The sequence below is a fragment of the Lupinus angustifolius genome, chromosome LG17, assembly GCF_001865875.1.
Source record: "Lupinus angustifolius cultivar Tanjil chromosome LG17, LupAngTanjil_v1.0, whole genome shotgun sequence".
Taxonomy (NCBI): Eukaryota; Viridiplantae; Streptophyta; class Magnoliopsida; order Fabales; family Fabaceae; genus Lupinus; species Lupinus angustifolius.
In genome coordinates, this window is record NC_032025.1 from 2,499,913 (window position 1) to 2,524,705 (window position 24,793).

A 24,793-nucleotide genomic window follows, 5' to 3' on the forward strand; every position below is an offset into this window, starting at 1 on the left:
TTGTGCGAATTACTGAATACGTGAGGAATTCCATGCAATTATTTGGCAGAAGAAGAGATAAAGGACAAAGTGGCAGTGATTCACACGAGTATATATCTAACCATCACATTCCTTATATATTTTTCTAAGCACACGTTTTTATTAATAGAAGAAAATGTTCTTTTGTTAGATATTGTTTTTATTCATTACACAATACATTAAGTTTAACTACCACCATTCCTTGATTATCAAACGATACAATAATATTATACCACAAATGATATTCATTAATAAAATATTGATTTCCAAATTTTTATAATTGTTTTGTTTGTAATTTTTACTTTTTTCTTTCTTCCAACAGAAATTGGGATAATTTTTATTTGACATACTTTCGAGTTGTAAAGTTTTCATCCCATATCTAAATTACCTAGCTTACAATTCTAACACGTAGTAAATAAAGTTTAACAAAGGAGAAAATTAAATCTGACTAACAATGGCATTAACAAAACAAAAAACAGAAATAAACACGAAAAGAACATTGTCTTCTACTAATAAAGAGCAACACTTGTATATGGGAATTGCAACCGGTAGTAAAAAAATATTTTAATGATCATAATTTTCAATTATTTCTAAATAAAAAATTAAATATTACTTTTTTTCCTTCTCCTTTTATTCTAGTTTGGATTTTCTAGTATTGTAAAAGAGTTTAACTCAACAACTTAATGAAGATAACATGTACCGAAAAAATTATGCTCAATCTAGTCTTATGAAATTTTGATATCTATTTAAAAATTGGAGAAGTGAGAAACAAATTTAAATTGATATATATATTTTTTATTATATATCAAAATTTTATTGGATAAGACATAATTGAAGATATAATTTAGAGAGAAGTGATGTGTGATTAATATAATGCCCACTCTATTTCACAAGCGTATAAAAATTGAGAGAGAAAAAAGAAAGATATTATGAATGCTCTATAATTACTATTGAACTCCCTAATGATGTATTGCATAACAGTAATAATTAATACATTTAATCATTTGCATAATACTAAATTAATGTAATTTTTTTATTTCTCAGTTTTCAATCATAATTGCTTAAAAAATATTAGTTTAACTTTGATTTCCTATAATTTTCTCCACCTGGCGGGAGGGATTAATAGTTTTTTTAACATTGAGAAACTAATGATGAGCTCTCACGGCAGTAATAATGTACTAAGTAACAAACAAGCATTGTTATTGAAATGAAGAAAATAAAAGTAGGACCTGTTTGTGGTGACGAAATCCAGATCTCACGGTCTAAAGAAGTTTCCTTTTTGTCTTTTTATTTTTTCATTCTCTTCTTTGCATTGCTTTGCAAGTTGCAACCCAAACAAAACAGACATGAATTTGGTAGAAGAAAAAAGAAGCACCAAAACCCAAACTTACTCACCATGAAACCCACCTTCTTTATTATCTTCTTCACTTCCACATTGTTTCTATTCCAATTCCACTCCTCAATTTCAATTCATGAATCTCACACTAGAAGATTCCTCCACCAACCATTGTTCCCTGAAGCTTCTGTTCCACCACCGGAAACATACACTCCGCCGTCTCCTGATGGCAACATTCCATTCTTTTACGAGAATCCACCGGGCCCACCGCCACCCTCTCAATCAGTACCTTCCAACGCTTCACTCTCGAATTCGAATTCGAACCCAACAGCAACGCAACCTAACAATGGAACAAAGAAAGTTGCGATCGCGATCTCTGTTGGAATTGTCACTCTTGGAATGTTAACTGCACTCGCGTTCTTTCTTTATAAGCATAAAGCCATACACCACGTGGAAACCCAGAAACTCGTGACCCAAAACCCGAACCCGAATTCAGAGGATTCGATGGTTCCATCATCTTCTAGCATTCTATACATTGGAACCGTTGAACCGACGGTAACGGAACCAAACAGTTCGCCGTATCGGAAGCTCAATTCCGTTAAGCGATCGGAACGGTACCGTCCGAGTCCTGAGTTGCATCCACTGCCGCCGTTGAGAAAAGACGGGAATTACCCTCCGGCGGCATCTCCGTCGTCTTCTGACGAGGAAAGTCACGTCACGACTGCGTTTCATTCACCGCAGAACTCGTCGGTGAGTTACGAGGACAGTTATTACACGCCGATTTCACGTCAGAGTTCTCTCGCTAACTATAGCCCCGCCGCTGTCGCTGCTTCCACCGTGCCACCGCCACCTCCTCCGGTTCCGTTGTCGCAGAGAACTTCCTCGAAGTCCCGGGTTTCAGCTTCGTCGCCAGATGTAAGGCATATCATAATTCCATCAATAAAGCAAACTCCGCCGCCGCCGTCTCCGGCACCACTTGATAAACGAGCAATCTCCGGAACTTCCGGAAGACCAAAGTTTTCATCGCCTCCCCCAGCTTCGAATTTGACACATCTTCAATCACCAATCAACAGAGCTCCTCCGCCCCCTCCACCGCCACCGCCTCCTCCACCACTGAAGTTGAAAGAGTCTTCAGGTATTAGAGTTTCTTCATCACATGAGTCAAGAAAGGAGAACTCTTGTAGTCCAAGTAAAGGAGTAGGTAGCAGTAGCAGTAGTGTAAAAAAAGGTTCAGCTTCAGAGAATGTTGATAATAGAAAGAGTGTGAATAATGGTGTAAGGTTTTCTGAGAGTGTAGAAGAGAATGAGAAACCAAAACTGAAAGCTCTACATTGGGACAAAGTTCGTGCTACCTCAGATCATGATACTGTATGGGACCACCTCAAATCTAACTCCTTTCAGTAAGTTAACAAACCAATTCTAACTTCTTATTTTGGTGTACTACTTTATAAGCTAATTTTCATCTCATTGGCTTATTTGCTTTTTTTGGCAGGTTAAATGAGGTTATGATGGAGTCCTTGTTTGGCTGCAATGCCACAAATTCTGTACCCAAAGAACCAATCAAAAAGTCATTTTTTCCTTCCATTGATAAGGAGAACAGGGTTTTAGACCCCAAGAAATCTCAAAACATTGCTATACTAATCAGGGCACTAAATGTCACAAGAGATGAGGTGTCCGAAGCTCTTTTAGATGGTATGTTGTTTCATTCATTGTTTATCATTTATGGGTTGTAATTAGTCTTTGGACTTGGACCACAAATGAGATTAGTTTAACTAAATCGGGCTCCCTATGGGATCAAATTGTATTTCTCAACTTCTTAGTGCCCAGATCTGAAGTGTTGATTCACAATTTCATGTTTAAGTGTAAAAGCATGCATGTTCCTTTGGTTAGATTATTTAATATCACCTGCAAAAATGTAACTTCTTAAATATGTTAGCGATGTCTGTTTATATCAAGGAAGGATTTGGAGTCAGGGGCATAAAGTTACCCATAGCCATTTATGCCAACACTGTGTAGAGAAGGAATCATATAGCAACAGAGTGCATAGCTGAAGAACTTCAACAAAAAGTCATCATCATTACACATCTTAAATCAAGTATGAAAAATGTCTAAAAAACATCATGCCATGTGAATTATTATGTTTCTTCAACAGAGATGGAAAATTAGGTGGTCTCGAAAAGTGAATTTAAAAATGTGGTAAAGACCAATTCCAGCTCATAAATTAGAGAGTTCTGGTGACAAAAAACTTGCTTTAGAAGTGTAAAGCAATGATCAAACTTCTACCATGGAGTCTCTACTGCCACCAGCTGAGAAAGATCTTGATTGTACTCTTTTTTATATTCATCTTCTTATCCCGAGGAATTATTATTATTATTATTGTTATTAAACTTGACACTGTCATTGCCACTATAATCAATCAGCCTATCACTGTAACAATTGCTTAACTACCTAGATTGGCTTGTTTGTGTAACTGTCAAGCTTCCTCTAAAAACAATAGCACCCTTGTTTTTTAAGAGCCTTGAATTTCTATGGGGTTATCCTATCTCCTATGTGAGCGTAGCATTTTCTTTTCCTAGATATAATCATCTCTATTTTCTTCATGCTTGATAACGAATAGGGATAAACCAGTAACTCTGGGTTATTGCTTCCCTACAGTCCATTGATAGTCAGTCATTATTCCTAGAAACACTTTTAATGAGCATATGTCCAATTCTAAATGAAATGTCAAACACTTCTATTGTGCCTCCACCTCGAATGACACAGGTGGATGTAAGGCTGTAATATTTGGAAGAGTTTCCTCCAGGTTAAAGTTTCCTCGATGGATCAACTTTAATGTTAGTTAACTGTATTGTTTAAAATTTGTACGGATTGTACCCATCCGAAGTTTCCAGTTTATACTGATGTACTGAATATGTAAGAAAATGTAAAATATGTAATAAACATCATGGTTGATATTGTTTTTGCATGAAACAGGGAATCCGGAAGGTTTGGGTGCTGAACTATTGGAAACCCTAGTAAAGATGGCTCCTACTAAAGAGGAAGAGATAAAACTTAAAAACTATGATGGTGACCTAACAAAACTTGGATCTGCAGAAAGGTTTCTTAAGGCAGTGCTTGATATCCCTTTTGCATTTAAAAGAGTTGAAGCTATGCTATATAGGGCCAACTTTGATGCAGAAGTTAACCACCTTAGAAAGTCTTTCCAAACCTTAGAGGTCTGGGTAGCTTAAATCAATCCTCTTGTTATCTTTTATCTCTTGCTGTCTTCTAGAAACTAATCGATCAGTTTGTTAAATATTCGTCAGGCAGCAAGTGTGGAATTAAGGAACAGCCCGTTATTCTTCAAACTCCTTGAAGCTGTTCTCAGGACAGGAAACAGAATGAATGTCGGCACCAATCGAGGTGATGCTAAAGCATTCAAACTGGACACACTCTTGAAGCTTGTAGATATAAAAGGAACAGATGGAAAGACTACATTGCTCCACTTTGTGGTCCAAGAGATCATCAGATCCGAAGGTGCGGATGGCGAATTAGCAAATGAGAATGTCAAGAGCCAAATGAATTCCAAATTTAATGAGGATGAGTTTAAGAAGCAAGGATTGCATGTTGTGGCTGGGCTCAGTAGAGACCTTAGTAATGTAAAAAAGGCAGCAGGAATGGACTCAGATGTCTTAAGCAGCTACCTTTCGAAGCTTGAAACGGGGCTTGATAAAGTGAGATTGGTTTTGCAATATGAGAAGCCAGATGTGCAAGGGAATTTCTTCAAGTCCACAAAACTATTTCTCAGAGATGCGGAAGATGAAATTGCTCGGATTAAGGCTGATGAGAAAAAGGCCTTATTCCTTGTGAATGAAGTTACAGAATACTTTCACGGCGATACAACAAAGGAAGAAGCTCATCCTCTCAGAATTTTTATGATTGTAAGAGACTTTCTAAATATTCTGGACCTAGTGTGCAAAGAAGTGGGAAGGATGCATGATAGAATTGTTGGTGGTTCTTCTAGATCCTTTCGGATAGCTGCAACTGCATCATTGCCTGTTCTCAACAGGTACAATGCAAGACAAGATAGAAGCTCTGATGAGGAAAGCTCATCCCCCTAGTACTGTGAATATGAAAGAAATGACACATTTCTCGATTTTCCCTGGATCAAATTCATTGGTTTTAAACTCGAAAAGTATTTCAACAAAACCAGAACGAATCGGATTCCGCTATTAATAGTGATGAAGCTTCTTCATGGTAGGGCTATCTCATTCAACTTCATATGAAGCACTAATGAAATTTTGAGTGTGAGGAGCAGGAGATGACATCATTTTCTTTCACCAACTCCAACACATGCTAGAATCATATAGATTTTATTAGATTAGAGTTCCACACATTTTCTTATTGTAGAATGTATTGAATTACCAAAGAGGTTCCTATATGTATTTTTTGTATCAATCAATTACTAATAATAAGTAGCAGTTTTGCAGCAATTCCTTTATCCATGCATAGCATTTAAGAATCAAGCAACGTACCAGCACACTAGAGCAGTATATGTTACATTACAACGTTTATATTTATGTTGCAATGAACCAAGATGGGATGAAAAAGTTCTGCAGAACATCTTAATACAGAATTGAGTTTCAGAACTGAATTGACTGAATCTTCTAATAAAACTCCAAAAATAAAATCCTTGAGTTAAGTAAGTTAAATATTACCAGGAGAAGGTATCACTGACATTGTCATTTTATATTTTTGTAAAAAATAATTAAATAGGACACCTATGATAATTTTAGTAGCCGAAAACAATAACTTATTAAATATAAAGAGATATTTTATTTTCTAGAAAGAATTAATACTTGATTAATAAAAGCAACCATGATATAAATTTTCTGGTATCTTATTAAAAATTCTTCAAATTGGTTTAAAAATTCTCTCGGTAGAAGGTGACACATCACTCGTGGTTATGAAATATTTTAGTTTAATTTATTATAGGATATAATTTATTTTGTTTAAATTAAAAAAAATTGTTTTTAGTAATGACGGTCACAAATTCAAGTCGTGTAAACATGATATCCATTTATAAGAGTTAAGACTATATTTATCTATCATTCTCAAACCTCACATTAAGTGACAGTCTTGTACATTGAACTGCATCTTTATGTAATTTTTTGTTTTATAAATAAAAAGTAAGATGACAATGTCATGATGATATTTTAATTTTGAAATGATACCCTTTAGTTATTTCAATGGCAAGCAACGCAACCATCATATAAAAATCATTGTCAATTAAGCAATCGGCATCTATGTTCATATATTCTTTTTTTGTTTACGTATGTTCATATATTCTACTTATAAATATTGGATCACATATTTTGTAAATTAATACAGTGCCAACTTAATTCACATTAAATCTTCCTAAAAACATGTGCACACATGACCCATCCATGTTACTAAATTTCTAGTACTTGATACATGCGGGTTTAACTCATCTTCAGTAATGGAGAGGTCGTTACTAAAACTTGTGGTTGAATTTTTTTTATTTGTTATTTAAAAATAATATGAAATCATAATTGTCAAAAAAAAAAAAAAATTGGTACGTATCATAATCATATCTAACACTGGACTCTCCAGGAGAGTATCTACTTCCCAAACATGCATCAGGGTTCGCTGAGCAAGTACACTGTACATACCTATTATTGACATTAAAAATGAGTGTCGACCATTATTTTTGAACGATTTCATAGTCCACTCCACTCTTCTATTTCTTTACTTGATTGCAAAAAAAAAAATACTGGTCAAAGAGAGAGGACTCAAATCAAATCCCTTACAATCCAATCCCACTGCTACTACACATCAATTTTTATGCCATTGGCCACACGTGGAAACTTTAAAATACTAAATCAGTTAAGCAACTAGTGTTATCGATGCACGAGAATAACCAAGAGAAATTTTTTATACTCTCTAATTCGTATCATTTTGTTACATAAAACTTGAACATTATCTGTAGTTGATTAAAGATTTTGACAAGGAGGTAGCTAAATGGGAGAGACAATATTTAATAGCATGAGCAACAAGGGAAACAGGGCAATGACAAAAGTTCAAATTAACATGGATTAAGTTGACAAAACAACAACTAGGCAAACAACATCTTTATTGGACTGCACTACAGCATATTATTATAGTGGTGGAGGGTGATAGAGAAATAGGTGATGTTTAATATACAAGCCTCAACCTCCAATTTTCAAATGATTATATTTTATCCAAGATATATATATGTTATATCAATATTTCATCAGATCTTATCATGTCAGGCTTTATCCTAACCAATATAATCTTACTATATTTTGTTCTATCATGCATCTCAAACTAGCGCTTTAAACATGAAAACACATCCTTAAAAAACGAAATAGCAGCTCCTATGAATCAAACGGAAAGTGTTAAAAGAAAAGTATTATTCAAATGGGACATCCAAAATGTACACAGGATATATAAATTAGTACCATAAAAAATCACTAATTTAGTCCTTTATAGTATAAAATAATTATAAATTTAGTCCTCAAATCAATGCCCAAAAATACATTGTCGAGTGACTAAATTAACGTCCATCTTAAACATGGAAGGATCATATAATCCATGTATGTTTCAGAGTACAATAGTCCATAAAAGAACAAGAATACAAAAAATAGCAGAAAATGAGAAAACAAATGCTTGTAGAAAGTTTTCCTTGCCTCATACTTGTTTAATATTAAGGTAGAGAGGATCACCTTCCAGCGAATTTCTTACTAACATAGTACATACAACTTGAAGCTGTTATAGATCAACTGTTGTGATCTATAATATTCTATATCCACACCACAGCACCATTGCTATTGTGGCTGAAAGCATGGTGCTATTCCAATGCCTTTTGTTCTCAAGATCTTTTCAACCAATATTTTCCATCTAATTTCCTCTTTCTTGCTTTGTGATGATATTCTCTTCTTAAAGTTCCTGAAATAACAGAGTTTGTCATACTTAAGTTGGATGATTGAGCAGCATTAGGTAAGATAATATTTAGACATTACATAATAGAGAAACTCCTAATTCAGTCATTTAAAAATATACGCATCACTAATCAAGTCCTTACAAGATTTAACAATAGTCAAGCCTTAATTTTACTAGGTGGGATTGACTACATAGATCAAACATGTATCATACGACACCATAATACTCTATAATAAAGCATGTCCATTAACAAAGCGTTGATATGTAAAATCATTCTTAATTGTTTCACCTATGGTTTCTTTCCTATGTGGTAGTGTTTTAAATCTTTATGGACTGAATTGGTGGCAAAAAAACTTAAGGATCTATATGATGGGCTGAATTGATGATTTACTTATTGTTACCTGCACAATGGAACTCTGCAGAAATCTGGATCGGCACAAAGTCTGGAGTGTAGCTCCAAAAGCTGCCACATCCTCTTGCAATGAACACAACCTCCTGGCACTCTTGCCTTGCAGCCAGCAAAATGACGTACAAGCAATTCTAGTCCCTTGCAGGCTGTATATTTACATGGCTGGTTTGCTTTGAAGTCTTTATCGCGAGGGCCAATAGTTCTACAACCATCTCTACAAATGTGAACAAGAGCTTCCATTGCCTCATATAATTGAAGATAGGTCTTCCTATCATTGATTTTTCTGTGCCTCTCACTTTTTGCCTAATAAAATCGGTTCATTCAAAGGCAATTAGACAATGGATTAATCAAGTTACTCGGGGTGCAAGATAAAACATTAAATGAGGAGAAAGAGGATAAAGCCTTCTTACATTTTGTTCTTCCATCATGGACATAACGAGTTCCTTTTTTAAAGCAGGATGGCTCTGCTTCATTACTTTCCATCCTTCTGACTTAGAAACAGCTTTGAAATTCTTTAGTATCATACGGTGACAAATGAGGTTGAGTCGCGGAGCATCACATAGTAATGCAAGTTGAAATACATCAGCTACATTATCTATGGTCAGTAAACCCAACTCTAGCTTCTGCTCACACTCGCACTTCAAGTGAGGTACCACAAATACATGTGACAACACTAACAAAGGTAGGACGAATTCCTCCATTTCTTCTTTCCCATAACTGCGAAATAGAAAAATTAACTTTGAGCATATTTACATATCAGTATAAATAATGTAGGACCAGGTTCAGTCATGGCACAGTTTAAAAAAATGGATGAGTCATGTAAATCAAATCATAACTTATAGATCAATATTTTTTGTTTTAATTTGCAACAGCAAAAATGCACACAAACTTGGACTACATTCACAGATAACTCAGTAAATTTTAATCAGCAATAATGATTCCCTGTTCCCTCAATTTTTTTTTTCTGTTTCAATCTCTGATTTTTACAATCTTCAAATAATTACATGACAGTAATTTGAGTTAAAAAAATCAAGACAACATGATCAGGCATTACACCATAATATGGGTGGTGTTTATGATTTATACACAAACAATCTGATAACTTCAAAGTTAATGAGGGATTGAACCTACGAGGAAGAGTACAGGAATCGAATAAAAGCCCGAACAGCATCATGTGGAACCCCGGAGATTGAGATTGATCGCCAACAGTCGTGACGGTTAGCTTGCTTCAGCATGCCTCTTATTACAGGAGAAGCCATGCCCTGTTCACATAGTATGAAATTAATTGTTAGTGGTATCCACACAGAATGTATTCAACATAGCATAGTCGACTCGCTTTGTTGTTAATTGTTAATGTTAAAAGACAGAATATGAGCACTCCATTGTGGTGCAGATCATACAATCATAGCATTCCAGAGACCAGGAATTTAATATACAACAACGAATCTTTCTACAAAACTTGATCTTAGAATAAAATCATCCAAACATTAATACTTCATTATAAATAAAATCAATTTTACAAAAAAAAAAACAAATTCATTCAAAATCATATTTTACAAACGATTATCCAAACACACTGATTCTTTGAGATATGTGGTGACAAATAAATTTTGAATACACGTGGCTATCAAATAAAAAAAAGTATGTATGGGAAATAAAAGACTTACAAGAATATTAGAGTGAGCATAAATAGTGCCACCGTTTTCAGTATTAATGCAAATATCAGCTTCATAACCTTCATTGAAAAGACGTTCCCACATGTCTTTTGTGGCTGAAGAGACACAGCTGCGCCCTAATGATGCTGAATTCTTCTTCATCACAAGCTTAGGAAAACAAAAGACTGGTGATGGAGGTAAAGGAGGTGGTGTTGGAGTAAAATTCTTGCCCTTGCTGAGAGATTTACAACAATTGTTCTCCATGTTTGCCATCAGATTATGATCTGCTACTGTCCAAGGAATACAAAATCAAGGAATAAATATATGCCTCAACTTTTTCCACTTTGTATAATAATATAAATAGATAACCATTTTTATGAGTGTAATATTATGTACTATGAATGTAATGATATCATTTATTTGAATTACATTTTTCAAAGAGTGAATGATAATTAATTATGAATGATATATGATACGGTGACAATGTTTAAAACTCATTGCATACATTCGTTTAGCATGTTATAAAAGATTTAATTATGATGATGCTAATTATAAATATTTTTTCATTATTAAATTATTAAATATTGACACAACATATTTGACTGTTTTCTTTAATACAATGGGTGTGCCACCACAGAGAATCCCAAACTATTAGCCATTATGACTGTTATTAATTACCTTGAAAGTCAAACTGCCTGTATGGAAAATGACTCTACATCCTTTCCATTGCAGAGAAACTAGTACTAAATTTGGATATTGACATATGGCAAATATAGAATTAACAATAGGGATTTTAAAATGACTTTATTATAATTTAAAGTAATCAGGATCTCTCCGTTAGTGAAAAGATAAGTGTCACACAATAACACACAAAAGGTAATGTGTAATGACAATTTTATCCTTTTGTTATCATGAAATCACATTTTTATCGTAAAAAATATGAGTAAAAACAATAACTTATCTCTCCGTTAATGGAGAGGATCCTTCTTCCCTACCACACAACAAAGCCTTGAATTTTTGTCTCTTCCATTAACCTCCTTACCCAATCACAAAAGACCACTGCAAGCCTATTCTCTCCTTTACACGTTCAGTGTTTTACATTTGTGCCTCTTCGGATATGAGATACCTCCTCATTGTACTATGGTACCACACACTGCTATATTGCTTCACAAAATGTTGCATAATAAAATCACAAAATGTGAAAACTGAAAACAAGTGGAAGAGATAATATGTTTTTTGTCTTTTTTCCTGAATTAATTATTTCAAAAATATATTGTTTTTCATTTTAAAATTTAAACAGTTAATTCCAAAGTTGTCACATGTCATACTCCAAACTTAGTATTGACATCTCCAATACTATAGAGGATGCAAACTTGTGCCAAATGTTGTAAACTATTATTGTTAAACCTTTACAATCTAGTGTTAGTTTTTGAATCTACCAATAAATTAGAAACAAGAAAAGAGTTTAATTTTCAGTCAAATTTCTTAAAGAAATGTTACAAATTCAATTTTCATGAGACGAGATAATTTGCATGAAAATGCTAAGTATGTTAAATAAAATAAGGAAATAATAAAATGCTGTTTTCATTGTTTCTTGTACAAATATTTCCAAAAATATATAGAAGAATAATTATTCAAGTTGAGAACATTAATACATAGAAGGATTATCTTTTTTATGGTCCACTTACAAGCTTTTCATTTTCTTTCATTCCAAACTCAACTCAAGTCATTACAAAAAAATTCATCTAGAAAACTCAAACATGAAACTTTAGTTAATGAAAGTCAGACATATATCACTTAAACCATTGTGAAAATACATGGATTATATCATTAATTATTACAAAACCTTTCAAGACCTATAAAGATAATATTTTCACTTTTGTATTTAGTATAACAAATAAAAATGAAATTATTTTCAATGTATTTATAGTGATTTATCTAACATGTAAATCAATCATCAACGAGTTAGTTTACAGGGGGAAACACATTAAATCTTTTGTATAATTAAGATTTGCTATAATAATCTTCTAAATGTGATCAAAATTTTACAAAGGCCCAGAGGATCTACATATGGATTTGCTGGAGTGGAGAAACTAAAAATTTATCAAAAATAAATTCAATTCAATAATTTATAATTCCAAGCAGTGAATTTAAATTCGCATCAACAATCTCATCAAAATTAAAATAAGAAACACGTTGTTATCAACAAATCTTAATAAAAATATTAAATCTGCATAAAGACGAGATTGAATTAAGAAATAACAGAGAAAGATGGAAGAAGTTACCTTGTTAGAACTTTGAAGCCTTCCTCTCAGGAATTTTAATAAACGAAAAAAAAAAGGATAAGAAATCAGAAGCTGATGGAAAACCACTTAATCCAAAATCGTAAAATCAGAACCTTCTTTGTTTGTATTAATGATAAATGATAGTGATTGCCAACACCATTTCCCTCCCACACCAAACGACGACGTTTATTATCGTTCGCTAGATATTGAGAAATGGGGAAAATGTGGTGATGAAAATCAAAGGAGCTCGGAGAGTTTTTTAGGGTAAATGATTCAGACTCGCCCTTCTCTCTCTCTCTCTCCCTTCAATTTGCAAGGCACGTTTTATTATTAAGCCACGTCTTGTCTCTTTATTATTATTATTATTTTTTTGTTAAACAAATGTTTTGTGTGATGAGTTGTTATCCAATATGCAAAACAAAAATAAAATTGACCAATTTAGTATAATATAATGGATCCAGCTTTTATTTGTTGTCGAATAGTATAGTCTTTCAACTTACTATATATGATTAATCAATGATTTAGAGGTTAGGGGTTTGAAGGAGATTTGTTTCTTAGGGTATGTGATATTGGTAAAAAAACTAGAAAATTACGTAGAGAATATTTGTAGGAGTTAAGGTGAAAAGATTATAAAACTTTAGTTTGAGTGATATCGATTTGCATGTAAGTATAATTTGAATGATGTTATCTTGAATAATCCACTAGGTCAAAAGGTGTTCAATAAAGATCAATCTGTGAAGTATTTCTGTTTTAACTAGACATCATTTCAGTAAAGTCACTAAACATTTCTTCAATATTTGTCTTAGGAAAATTTAATTTAATTTATTGTTTATGAATTGAACTTTAGAATTAAAAAATATAAAATACAAACTTATCGGAGAGTCTCATGTTTTGTTTGGTGTAAGGGAGAAGAGAAGTTTAGAATATAAAATGAAAGATCATGAAGTGTAAAATGAGTTCATAGTAAGAAGTGTCTAATAAGAAAAAAATATGTAAGTTTTTTATTAAATAAACTATTTTATGCTTAAAGAAATAAGCTCATTCTCCTTGGACTCTCTATTTCCTTTATTTTTCTTTGTTTATTATCTCCTACCAATGACACCCTAAAAGTATTCTTTCTCGAAATAAATTAGTCCTTAAAAAATTTCATTTCACCCAACTTGGTTCAAATGTTTAAAAACAAAATTGTCTTGTCAACAACTTAAACCTTATTTTGATGTTTTTATTAGGACCAAGTATCTACAAAGAAAGAGATTAGTCCATTTCAAATTTTAGCATTGAAATAGGAGAATTTTTTTAAATTTCTAATTTTTTATAGAAAATAATTTAAAATCATTACTGTTAAATGTTTTTTATATCAAATATTTGGTTATACCGAAAAAATTAAGTAACAAATGAATTGCAAGTATAGTACACATGGAATGAGTTGGAATTAACCTTATTCAAGATTTTTAATCTCAAATGATGAAGTATCACGTGCAAACACGTTCTTTGTCTCGTTTATTATCATAGGTATCGTCATTCTTTGATTTTTATTTTTCTGAGACTGATATAAACATGTGTATGACAACATAACTTTGATTTTGAATAAATAATCATTTTAGTCTCTTATGTTTTTCGGTCTTACCAATATGGTTTCTCAAAATTTGAAAAACAAAATCGTCTCCAAAAATTTTAAATATGTGTTAAATTAGTCATTTTAACATGTTTTACAATATCTGATAGAGACTAATTTGACCATAAAAAAGACTAATTTGACGGATGCTTGAAGATTTTAGGATCTTTGAGTTTTTTAATTTTTGAGAGATCAAACTGATACGATTGAAAAACATACGAGACTGAACTTTTTGAATTTTTTTGGTACATAAACGTAACTTTGATTGAATAGAGGAAAACGTATGTTTATAGGCCCAATTTTCAAAATCCAAACTATTATAATTTGATATGGACTTGACCCTGAAGAAAATATAATCAATCTAACTCCAAAAAGCCCAAATCTGTGTATTAGATTTTGAAAAAACCATTTTCCCTCTCGATGAAGAAGCGTAGATAATTGGAACGTTTGAAATTTAACCCTGCACTCTGAAACTCAGGTAAAGAAACAAATATTGCAATGACGGAAAAGAAGAGGCTTCACTCATCTCTACACTCTTCGCCACAAGAATTTCTGAACTCAGCACTAAAGCTATCACTGAAATCTTCAAAACCATATTTCAAAACCCTAATCCATTCAATTAAACCTTCTTCTGATCTCTCCTCTTCTCTCCCACTCTCTCTCTCAAACTCAATCTCCACCTCAGTTCAATCCTTCCAGAACCTTCTAGAACCAAATCCTTCCAACATCATAAGCCCCTCCAACTCCCCTCTAACCAAAACCCTCCGTCGCTCTTCCCGCCACTCTGGTTCCGAACCCAAAGCCGAAGCTCAACACCGTGTTCCCAATGTGGGAAGCGAAAAGCTCAAACTCCTCGAGCGACTCCAGATTCTGGCTCATATTGCGTCGTTATGTCTTTCGCATCCTAAGAAAGCTTTCTCGCATGAGAATTTGCTTCCTGGTGTTCAGTTGCTGCACGATAATTTAATATTGTTTGAGTCGGATTCGGTTTTATCTTCGTTGATTGAATGTTTGTGTGAAGACTGGTGGAAGGAGAATTTGCCAGGACGGGAATCGTTGATTTCACAGGCTCTGCCTTTTCTGCTATCGAGATCGCTGACTTTGAAGAAGAAGGTAGTGTTGGTTTGGATTAATTGATATCATAGATTAGTATTAATCAATTATTTATGAGATTATTAGTAACATATATGATAGAACGTTATTTATTATTCTTTAATTATAGCATGTTACCAATTAGTGGATATTGTATTGTGTTTTTTTCCGGATAGGTAGATGTGCACAGAGTCTACATGCTTCGAGAGGCGTTCAGTCTGTTTGATTTCGATGACGAGAGCATTGAAGATTTGAAGCTATTGTTGGTTCGGTGCGTGATTTCGCCATTATATTTAAAAACAGAAGATGGGAGGAAGTTCCTCTCCTTTCTGTTTGGGCTAAGTGATCAGCTTGGGAAGGAGTTACTGGCAGTGATTCGTTCGCAGATACCATTTGGAAGGAAATCTATGCTGGAGGCATATGGAGATGTCCTGTTTCGGGCATGGAAAACTGCGGAAGGGGACTGCAGGGTTGAAATTGAGAATGGATTTTTGCAGGATATGATTGAGGCTGCAATTCATGCCAGTTCAGGAGCTTTTGCTTCATATATTAGAAGGGTTATAGGAGCCTTTGTTAACCAAAGAACCATCGATGGGGTGGAGAAACTTCTCTATCGACTTTCTGAGCCTGTCATATTTAGGTCACTTCAGGTTAATATGAATCTTTTCCCCACATTTTTATCACATGCTGAATTTTTTGTGTCAGTTTGCCAAATCTTCCTTATGAAGACTGTGTATTGTTAGTAAATTAGTAGTATAAGGACACCAAGATTAGCAGTGAAAGTACAATTGTTAGGGAAGCAAAGAATTGATCTCGAAAGTAAATCGATTTGATTGCTTATTATGGTTTCATATGCCTTCTCTTATAGTAGTTAGGCTTTTAGAATGCTAGGTATTTACCATATAAGCATGAATACTCTTTAATCTTCGAGACTTTCTGAAAAAAGCCCACAAATGACTTTTTTGGAGTTGCATGATTTTAATTTTTGAGGGGTGGTATACCAAATTATATTACTTATTGCCATTCGTGATATAAAAATTTTGTTTGATTGTCATCCTACTAAATAATAACAAGTAATGGTCATTATATGTAAATTGTATTTACATTTGTTTCTCCATGTTTAGAATTTTACTCACCTCTTCTCAATAGGTTGCAAACTCAAATGTTCGTCAGAACGCTTTGCATCTATTTCTGGACATATTCCCTCTAGAAGATCCCGATGCCACAAAAGAAGAGAAAGATACGTTGCTTGATAAGCAGTTCTTTTTATTAGAAAAGTTACTTATGGATGATTGTCCAGAAGTGAGGACAATTGCTGTTGAGGGTTCTTGCCGAGTCCTTCATCTATTTTGGGAAATCATTCCTTCACCAACCATAACAAAGATAATTAAAAAAATATTTGATCACATGTCTCATGATGTATGCAGTGAGGTCAGGCTTTCTGTGTTGAATGGCATCATTTATTTGCTTGGCAATCCCCACTCTCATGAAATCCTTAAAGTGCTCTTGCCAAGATTGCAGCATCTTATGCTGGACAATGTCCTTACAGTACGAGTTGCTGCAGTAGATCTCTTAATTAATCTAAAGGATATTAGAAATTTTCAGTTCAACAAGGTACGTATGTTCTCAACCTCAGAATTTTGTAAGGAATTCCTGTATCATATGTATTTCTTAACTATCGGTACTAATATTTGGCTTGCTGTTCTTTATACTCTGTAGGTGGTTGAGCTAGATGTGTTGTTGTCTGTGCTTGCTAGTGATCAACCTCCCGTAGCTCAGAGAATAACAAAATTGCTAATGCCTTCATACTTTCCCTCAAAAGTACCCATTAAGGAGGCATGTAATCGCTGCATTTCACTTGTGAAAAGGTCTCCAGTGGCTGGTGCAAAGTTTTGTAAGTTTGTCATCTTGGAAGGAGCATCTAAAACACATCTGATGGAACTGGCGAAAGTACTTATGAGTTTCGTTTTGTCGCCTGATAAGCTGGATTCAAAACAAATTGAGGGGTTTCTTGTTGCTGCTAGCTACCTTTGTGATAATTTAGCCAGCGAAGTATGCTATAGAAATGCCCTCAAAGAATTATTTACTGAAGAAAAATTGAAAGGCTTACTCACTGTGGTATCCACAGGGCAAGCTCAATCGTCTCTATTTAACATTGTTTCTGCTGTCTGTCCGGATGGTGTTGATGATTTACTTGAACAATGCATGGATGTTGTCACAAACAGCATCGGTTTACCTGAAGATGTTGATAACCAATCTAAAACGAGGTCTGCCCATAAAATGTTGATGTCATTGGGTTGTTTTGATGATATGTTTGAATCCTTAACAGCCCTCTTGCATAAGGCTGCCTATCGCTGTCATATTAAATTTGGCACAGAAATGCCATCACAGGGTTTTTCTTCTGCTAAAAAGAAGAAATCTAAATCATCTGGAAAGTTTTCAACAAAATCGAAGGTTATAAACAGAAAGCAATCTTTTAAGGATGATTATTTAGTTGCTGTAGGGATAGCATGGCAAGTTAGAGAATTGCTTCTGCATGAGGATACCAGAAAAGCTATATTGAGATCTCAAGTTTTAGAAATGTCATTTTCTTCTCTTAAGATGATTTCTGAGGTCAGCATTGTGCATTGTGGGCAACAGGAATATATGGACATTTATCCTGTATTGGCATATATGACCCTCGCTCTGCAAATGGCAAATGACAATGATAGCACAATTGGTATGCACAACAGTGATAAGAAGAGGAACAAAAATAAGATTGATTCTTCTACATCACTTTCAGAGGCAAGTACAATTTTTTGCTAATTTTTTATTGATTTTTTGGCCCCTTTTAAAAATTTATCAATATGACTTTCTTGCATTGTTCTCAGTTTTCTATTGTGTGTTGCAAAAAATGATTTTTTTATCTATTATTTTATTGCCTTGTTGATATAGATGCCATCAGAATTCTTTAATAGTGTTACCATGTGAAACTGTAATCATTTGATTTAAATTTTGACCAAAAAATTGTAATGATTTGACTTCAAATAAGTGACTCTTATTTATTTTGTTTCTTTCTAATTCAAAATTGTATATGATGAATTTTGAATCAAATACAGAATACAAATGGTTGTCACCGAAGTAATCTTTCAAAGAAGTTGGCATAACTTTAGTTGGAGTCTATTATTGTACCAACCATTTGGTCCTTATTATCAGGTTTAATTTGGTGTAGATATTATGAATAATATATGTTTGCCTTAGAATTTAAATTATTTTATCTTATCTGCATAATGTATTTGTTGATCATCTGCTTAAAAAATTCAATTACAGCAAAATGGTTCACATGTTTTCCCCCTCAAATTTTTACATCCAGCATGGCCATTTGTCTAAGATGATTATTCAAAGCACTAATTCTTTTTATGCTTTGTGATTTTCCAATGTATCTATGGATTGACCTTATATCACAATAACTAGAATGGACATGCACAGCCTAATTTGTTGACATTTTTTTTCCTGTTGAATATTTGTCTTAAACAGACTGTTTTGGAGCTTACAATAGAGCATGTCCTCAACTGTTTAGAAAAACTATTTGGAGCAGATGGCGTCAAAAAAAATGGGCAAGTGGATTCAGATAATTTGCCGTCTTCCATCAGAACTGTTAAAAATTCTGCTAAAAGGTGTAGGTTATCTCCTACAATTGAAAGTCACCCGAGTACTATTGGTGAGTAAATACATATGTAAGGCATTTTATGTTGTTTTTGAGCTATGAGAGTTGATTCAGTTGGGAGCATTGGGAATACATGTGTATTTGTCATTATTAGAGTATGCAACTCGATATATTTATTGTATCTTGGAATATTTTAGAATTTCTTTGACTATACCTTGAGAGTTATTTTCTATTAATGTTTTTTTGATTTCTTTACTTAACTAAGACTAGTGGTCTACTATTTGCATATATAGGACAGTTGGATTTATTTTTTGTAACACATTATCATCATCACAGCTTATCACTATCATTCTCATAATATTCTGAGTTTATATTCTTTCTCCCCTTTCTTCTTAAAACTCTGCAATTCAACAGTCATGCTTTGCATCCCTGTATACTTCACCTGGACCTTGTTCATGACAGTTGCTTTTTAAAATATGCATAGGATCTGTGTACGATGAACCTCGACAAGTAGCATGCAAGGTGAAGATGCTTGCTGCTGTTCTTAAGTTCACAGCTGACACGACTGCAGTGTCATTTGCTCCTCATAACCATGGATTATTCTTAAATTACACATCAAAATGTGTGCAACACATCATATCTTCATTGGACCGGCTATATCATAATCAGATTCAGTTTAAGGACGAGGATCTGAAAAACACATTCTATTGTGTGAAAAGCTCTTTCACCTATGCAACAAAAATGCTCAATATGATACTTTCAGATTCTAGTGTGTCCGCCACAAGTCCTCCAGAACCTTTTGCTCTTGTGAATAATTTGCTTGATTTAATGATTTTAGTTGAGTCATACATGGGCTCAGGATATGCATCACGTCTTTTATCAGCAGCAGAACCCTGGCTACCTGATTTGGCTCTAGCGTTAGGATATGCAAGTATTCTAAAACATAGTGAGAGTGGTAGGGAACATTCAATTGTATCTGACCAACTAAAGTTACACTTTCCAAAATGGCCCTTGATCGTAGCCAAGAGTGAGCTCTCCAAAGTAAATGAAGCTGGAGAAGATAATGGATCTTCTCGACAAGAGAAATTCTCTGAATTCAACAGACTTTTCACATTGCTGATTATATTACTGAAAAAGAATCCTAGTATAATGGATGCAGTTGGAGATATTTTCTTGGTTTCTTCACTTGTTGGGTTGGAAAGAAAAGACTTCGAACTGGCATTAGGACTGTTACGCTTCGTGTACTTCAAGTTTAAACTAGATGACAAGGATTGGGGTGACATGATGCTGTCTTCTCTGCAAGAAATTTATCCTAAGATAAAGAGGGAAATTACAGAAGAAAGTCATGAAGATGAACTTGAGAAATTAACCTCTGCAAAGGAGTTGATTGAACCTCTTTGGATGTATCATTTATATGAAACTGGAAGGGTCTCCATGACTGATGACTAGAAAAGTAGACTTGTTTTCCTTTTTGCTTCCTTTGTAAGAATTTGAAACCATAATTAATGAAGACCTTTAGATGACCGATGTAAATAATTTTCTGCCATTTCAATGTTAACTGAAGTGGCAACATAAAAGGATATTTCTTGCCACAATGTTGTATTCTTATGAATTTTACAGATTTTTGCTACTTTTCAAACTCAATAAGGAAATATTGCAGTTTACCTTCTCCCTTGATATATGAGATGTAAATTAAATTTATATGACAGAGTTTAGGCCATATTAATGGAATATAGTGCTTCTGAGAGGGAAGAGCAGATTTAGAATCCCCATAATAGAACCTAAAATGAAATTTATTGATACAAATTGCAATAATTTGAAGAACGCTTGTTATTTACCCCGATGTTGCTTTTTGGCAATTTGAAATCTTAGAAAATAACTATTTTATTTCAAGGAATTGAAATTGTTAGATGCCAGTGTTAAAATGAAATAAGCTAGAATATTTGGCAGCATCCATGTATAATTTTTTTCAAATAGCATTTTTTTTCCAAGAACCTTGTCACTCCCATTCTAAAAAATCTTGAGAGCTTGAAGAGTGTACTATGGCAATTTATCAACTCTTTGATATCAGCTTTACATAATGACCCACTGTATCTGGTGTGATGCTAAGTTGGTATAGGTTATAATAATAAAGTTGCTTGGGTATGGTCAAATAGTACCCCTGCTATTATTGTTGATCAGCTCTCTGTTATAAACTCTTCATCAGATGTAGTTCTATTCAAGCTCATCCTCTTCATCCTCAACTCATAGATATTATTGGTGACTGGCCATAAGGTTTGTTGAGCTTCAATTTCCATAGCCATTTATTTTTTAATTGTCTGTTTGCTCGAGCATCTCTTGTTGTTCTTGCCAGGGAAGTTCGGTTTATAGGCCCTTATCTTGGTTGAATTTGTAAGATTGCTTAGGCTATTAGAAATTGGCAGAGGTAAATAGCCAAGTTGGTCTAGGTAAATAATAAAGGTGCATGGGCTATTAGACATTTATTTTTTAAGGCAAAAAGTTGCGGACAATATATATACACACATTTTCTCATACCAGAATTGAGCAAAGACCCCACACTATCTGTTCATCAGGTTTCACTCGATTGTGATCAGACTCGAATATGATCTAATTTCATCGAGTCCAAGTTTAGGTTCAAAAGTTAGACTTAATCAATACTTAGGGTTAAGTCAGGGACAAATATAATACAACCCAACTCATCTCCTTGTCACATTTTCTTCATGTTTATATAAGTCTATTTAATTATATATAGAGTAATAAATTTCTTTAGCTCAAATTATCATTAGTTTTCTAATTTTTTCTTCATATATATGATTACCAAAATACCTATGTATAAATCATTTCACATATCAAACTATGTATCCATAGCAATAACTGATATTGAGAAGAATTTATCCAAAAGAGTTATTTATTATATTTAATAAAGCTGGTCAATAGTCATTTGGGATGAAGAGATTAGGTTCAGGACTGGACCCAGTTCAGGCTAAAAAAACAAACGACCAATATTTAAAGCCAGTTTTACCCAGGCCATGCTAAACCCTATCAAACTATAGTCCACTGTCCAAACAATTGGGCAGACTCTCACCCTATTCCTTTAATACCTATATTTGACATACATTGTAATAGATTCAAGAAATTGAACAGTTACATTGTAAGAGCTTCTCATTATCGTGTGATAGCTAGCAATAGAAGTTCAGTGGCAAAACACAAACACTCTAGTGCTAATGACCATTGCCTGTAAAGCAAGATGCAGGCATACATTTCCCTCCCCATATCCAATATTACTACCATCATCACCCGGATTCAAACATGGAGTGGTATTACAAGCAATAACACTATTATCACCACAAAAATTTAAAATAAAAGCTACTCCATGTACTAAACAGTAAATCCCTTTCACAATTGTTCAAATGACTTCCACTAAATAAACTGATCTAAGTATTAAAAGTGAGATTACCCTAAGCATAAAAAAGATACCTCAGCTTGCAGTAGGATTATCAAACTGTTTGTTTAACCTGAAAGTGTTTAATAGTTAAGACCCAGGCTGATTCGACTGCGCCAATACCATTCCGATCTACTTACATTTAAATGCAGGTCTAAACCAATATTCAGATACTTATTTTCCAGACACCCCAACCCTTTTGGGAAAGTATCTAGCTCAACCGGCTTAGCAGAAGAAATACAGCTTCTAAAAAGAAAGACTGGATGTGAAGAAGCTAAATCTTTATCCAAATTCTACAGCACACCAGAAACCGCAATAAAAAATAACTCAATTGACCATCATTTAGTAATTAGTATATCACTACAAAGACTAATTATTATCTTGCTAAAAAACAAATGACAAACATAACCAGTAAAATAACACTAAAACCAAACTAAAACGAAAAAATGCAACGATATCAGTATTAATGCTAAACATTTCATTAAATAAACAAAACACATAGACCTCAAGATACTAGTTCCAAGTTCAGATCCAAAACCAAAAGACCCGAACACTAAGGACTAAAACCCGAATCCAAATTCTCAAAAAACAAGAAAAGTAGTAATAAATAAAACACTAGAAGTCACAAAATTTCAAATCAAAGATACTAATCGACAGTTTGCATAACATCCTCAGGAGCAAACTTAGTACCCTTTTCCTTATCAGCAGCGGCACGACCCTTCGCCTTACGATCCAACAACGACTTACGATCCTTATCCAAACGAAGTTTCGTTATCACAACTTTCGAAGGGTGGACCCCAACATTAACGGTTGACCCGTTTACCTTCTCTCGGGTTATCCTCTCTATATGGATAACCCATTTGCGACGATAAACTTGAACAACCTTTCCCTCTCTTCCTTTGTATGTTCCCCTAACGACTTGAACCTCGTCTTCCTTACGCACCGGCACGGAACGCACGTTGTACTTGGATCTGAGGTCGCCGGAGAGAGGCGCGCTCATGAGAACACGGCGAACACTCGACGGTGCTGTGAAATGAGCCTTGCGGCTCTTGCGGCGGCTACTTGAAACTCTGGGGTTGAACTTCATTTTCGAATTCTGTGTTGTTCTATGGCGGCAACGAGTGTTTCTGTATATCAACCAGATAAATACTGAAATTAGGGTTTCGGTGTTATTTTTCTAATTCTTTTTTTTTTTTGTAATCTTGGATTTGGTCTGGCTTCTATTCAGCCCAGTCCAATAAACCTCATCTTCATCCAACCAGGCTTACCTAACAGGCCTTCGTTTAATTCTTGTTCATGAAGGTTAATTTTATTTAATTGTTTTACTTATAGTTGAAAAATAATATCCAACGAGAATTAATAAAAATAATTATTCTCCATTGAAAAATCTAATCTTCCAATAAAAGTTAGAAAAAAATTAATACAAGGAATAACGTAATAGTTCTGTATATTTATCATCATTCAATATTTTATTACTTTTATTTAAAATATTCAAAATGGTAACACATAATAATGTGAAACTTGGAAATCAAGATGATGGTCTAGTAGCATAAGGCTTACTACATTTTCAGGAAGACCAAAAGGTTAATGTTTAATTTAGGGGAGTAACATTTATTGGAGAGACAACAATAAACCTCGAAAAAAATTAGTTCCTTACCCAAAAAAATTGAAAAATAGCCTTTAGAACCAAGAAAAATAGCTAACTTGTCAACAATTTTACATCAGTAATAATAAGATCTAAAGCTTAATACAATTATTTTTCCAAAATAATTACCAAGGTTTAGTAAACTCTTGAATGGCGACTCTATCCATCTTAATCTGTACTAAGTGGGTGGTGGACCGCAAATTTGTGAATTATCTGAAAGAACAAGAAGATCCATCTTAACTATTGAGATGGCTCCACATTACTTTGTGAGATTTTATATACATTTAAAATATAAATTCTAATTAAAAATGAATTATTAACTATAGATTTGAATTATATACATTTAATATATTAATCCATCTTAAAAATGAAGTACCCCACCCACAGATTCCAAATAACCTCATTCTCTATTGAATCGTGGCGTCATTTTGCACCCAAGCGTTGACCACAGCTCAGCTCCCACTATAAAATGCTGCACACTTCTTCAATTGCCTCAAAGGACATCACGATCTTATATTGCGTTTCTCACACTCATGCAAAAATCAACGGGCTTTGATTTAAGTGGTATATGTTTGATTCCCTTTAAGTAAGAACTCGGTTCGAATCTTGTGGATGGAAAAAATGCTAATAATGCTAGTTGGAAGTGTTATCCACATAACTGTGAATGTTCCCGACTCGGACAAGATT

The 24,793-nt window shown here is 33.8% G+C and overlaps 4 protein-coding genes across 8 annotated transcripts; 2 read left to right on the forward strand and 2 right to left on the reverse strand.

Moving 5' to 3' along the window:
• LOC109331160 (formin-like protein 6) lies at positions 1,328–5,834 on the forward strand. Its single transcript, XM_019565478.1, has 4 exons — positions 1,328–2,754; positions 2,847–3,046; positions 4,328–4,569; positions 4,660–5,834. Exons 1-4 carry the CDS (start codon positions 1,415–1,417, stop codon positions 5,452–5,454), a joined length of 2,577 nt encoding a protein of 858 aa, XP_019421023.1. The 5' UTR covers positions 1,328–1,414; the 3' UTR covers positions 5,455–5,834.
• Positions 7,844–12,979, reverse strand: LOC109331163 (BTB/POZ and TAZ domain-containing protein 4-like). 5 transcript variants are annotated; one of them, XM_019565486.1, is made up of 7 exons: positions 12,667–12,979; positions 10,394–10,671; positions 9,858–9,988; positions 9,137–9,443; positions 8,719–9,029; positions 8,183–8,323; positions 7,844–8,152 (listed from the first exon to the last, which is right to left on the reverse strand). In XM_019565486.1, exons 2-6 carry the CDS (start codon positions 10,652–10,654, stop codon positions 8,203–8,205), a joined length of 1,131 nt encoding a protein of 376 aa, XP_019421031.1. In that variant the 5' UTR covers positions 10,655–10,671; positions 12,667–12,979; the 3' UTR covers positions 7,844–8,152; positions 8,183–8,202. The 5 variants fall into 5 exon arrangements, with proteins under 5 accessions (XP_019421031.1, XP_019421034.1, XP_019421033.1 ...); XM_019565489.1 differs by having other exon boundaries at positions 7,844–8,323; positions 10,394–10,665; XM_019565488.1 differs by having other exon boundaries at positions 7,844–8,323; positions 10,394–10,668.
• On the forward strand, positions 14,675–20,696 carry LOC109331159. Its single transcript, XM_019565477.1, has 6 exons — positions 14,675–15,394; positions 15,550–16,023; positions 16,523–16,987; positions 17,093–18,157; positions 18,890–19,073; positions 19,504–20,696. Exons 1-6 carry the CDS (start codon positions 14,780–14,782, stop codon positions 20,466–20,468), a joined length of 3,768 nt encoding a protein of 1,255 aa, XP_019421022.1. The 5' UTR covers positions 14,675–14,779; the 3' UTR covers positions 20,469–20,696.
• LOC109331165 (60S ribosomal protein L26-1-like) lies at positions 22,887–23,578 on the reverse strand. Its single transcript, XM_019565494.1, has one exon. The coding sequence runs from the start codon at positions 23,546–23,548 to the stop codon at positions 23,108–23,110; it is 441 nt and encodes a 146-aa protein (XP_019421039.1). The 5' UTR covers positions 23,549–23,578; the 3' UTR covers positions 22,887–23,107.

Coding starts and splice junctions, on each gene's coding strand:
- LOC109331163 (XM_019565489.1), bottom strand. CDS start 10,654: ATGGCAAACATGGAGAACAATTGTTGTAAATCTCTCAGCAAGGGCAAG. Junction 9,989..10,393: donor ATGCTCACTCTAATATTCTT/GTAAGTCTTTTA, acceptor CTATGTGAACAG/GGCATGGCTTCTCCTGTAAT. Junction 8,324..8,718: donor TGCAGAGTTCCATTGTGCAG/GTAACAATAAGT, acceptor CTGTTATTTCAG/GAACTTTAAGAAGAGAATAT.
- LOC109331159 (XM_019565477.1), top strand. CDS start 14,780: ATGACGGAAAAGAAGAGGCTTCACTCATCTCTACACTCTTCGCCACAA. Junction 16,988..17,092: donor GAAATTTTCAGTTCAACAAG/GTACGTATGTTC, acceptor TATACTCTGTAG/GTGGTTGAGCTAGATGTGTT. Junction 19,074..19,503: donor AAGTCACCCGAGTACTATTG/GTGAGTAAATAC, acceptor AAATATGCATAG/GATCTGTGTACGATGAACCT.
- LOC109331165 (XM_019565494.1), bottom strand. CDS start 23,548: ATGAAGTTCAACCCCAGAGTTTCAAGTAGCCGCCGCAAGAGCCGCAAG.
- LOC109331160 (XM_019565478.1), top strand. CDS start 1,415: ATGAAACCCACCTTCTTTATTATCTTCTTCACTTCCACATTGTTTCTA. Junction 2,755..2,846: donor CTCAAATCTAACTCCTTTCA/GTAAGTTAACAA, acceptor TTTTTTTGGCAG/GTTAAATGAGGTTATGATGG. Junction 3,047..4,327: donor GTCCGAAGCTCTTTTAGATG/GTATGTTGTTTC, acceptor TGCATGAAACAG/GGAATCCGGAAGGTTTGGGT.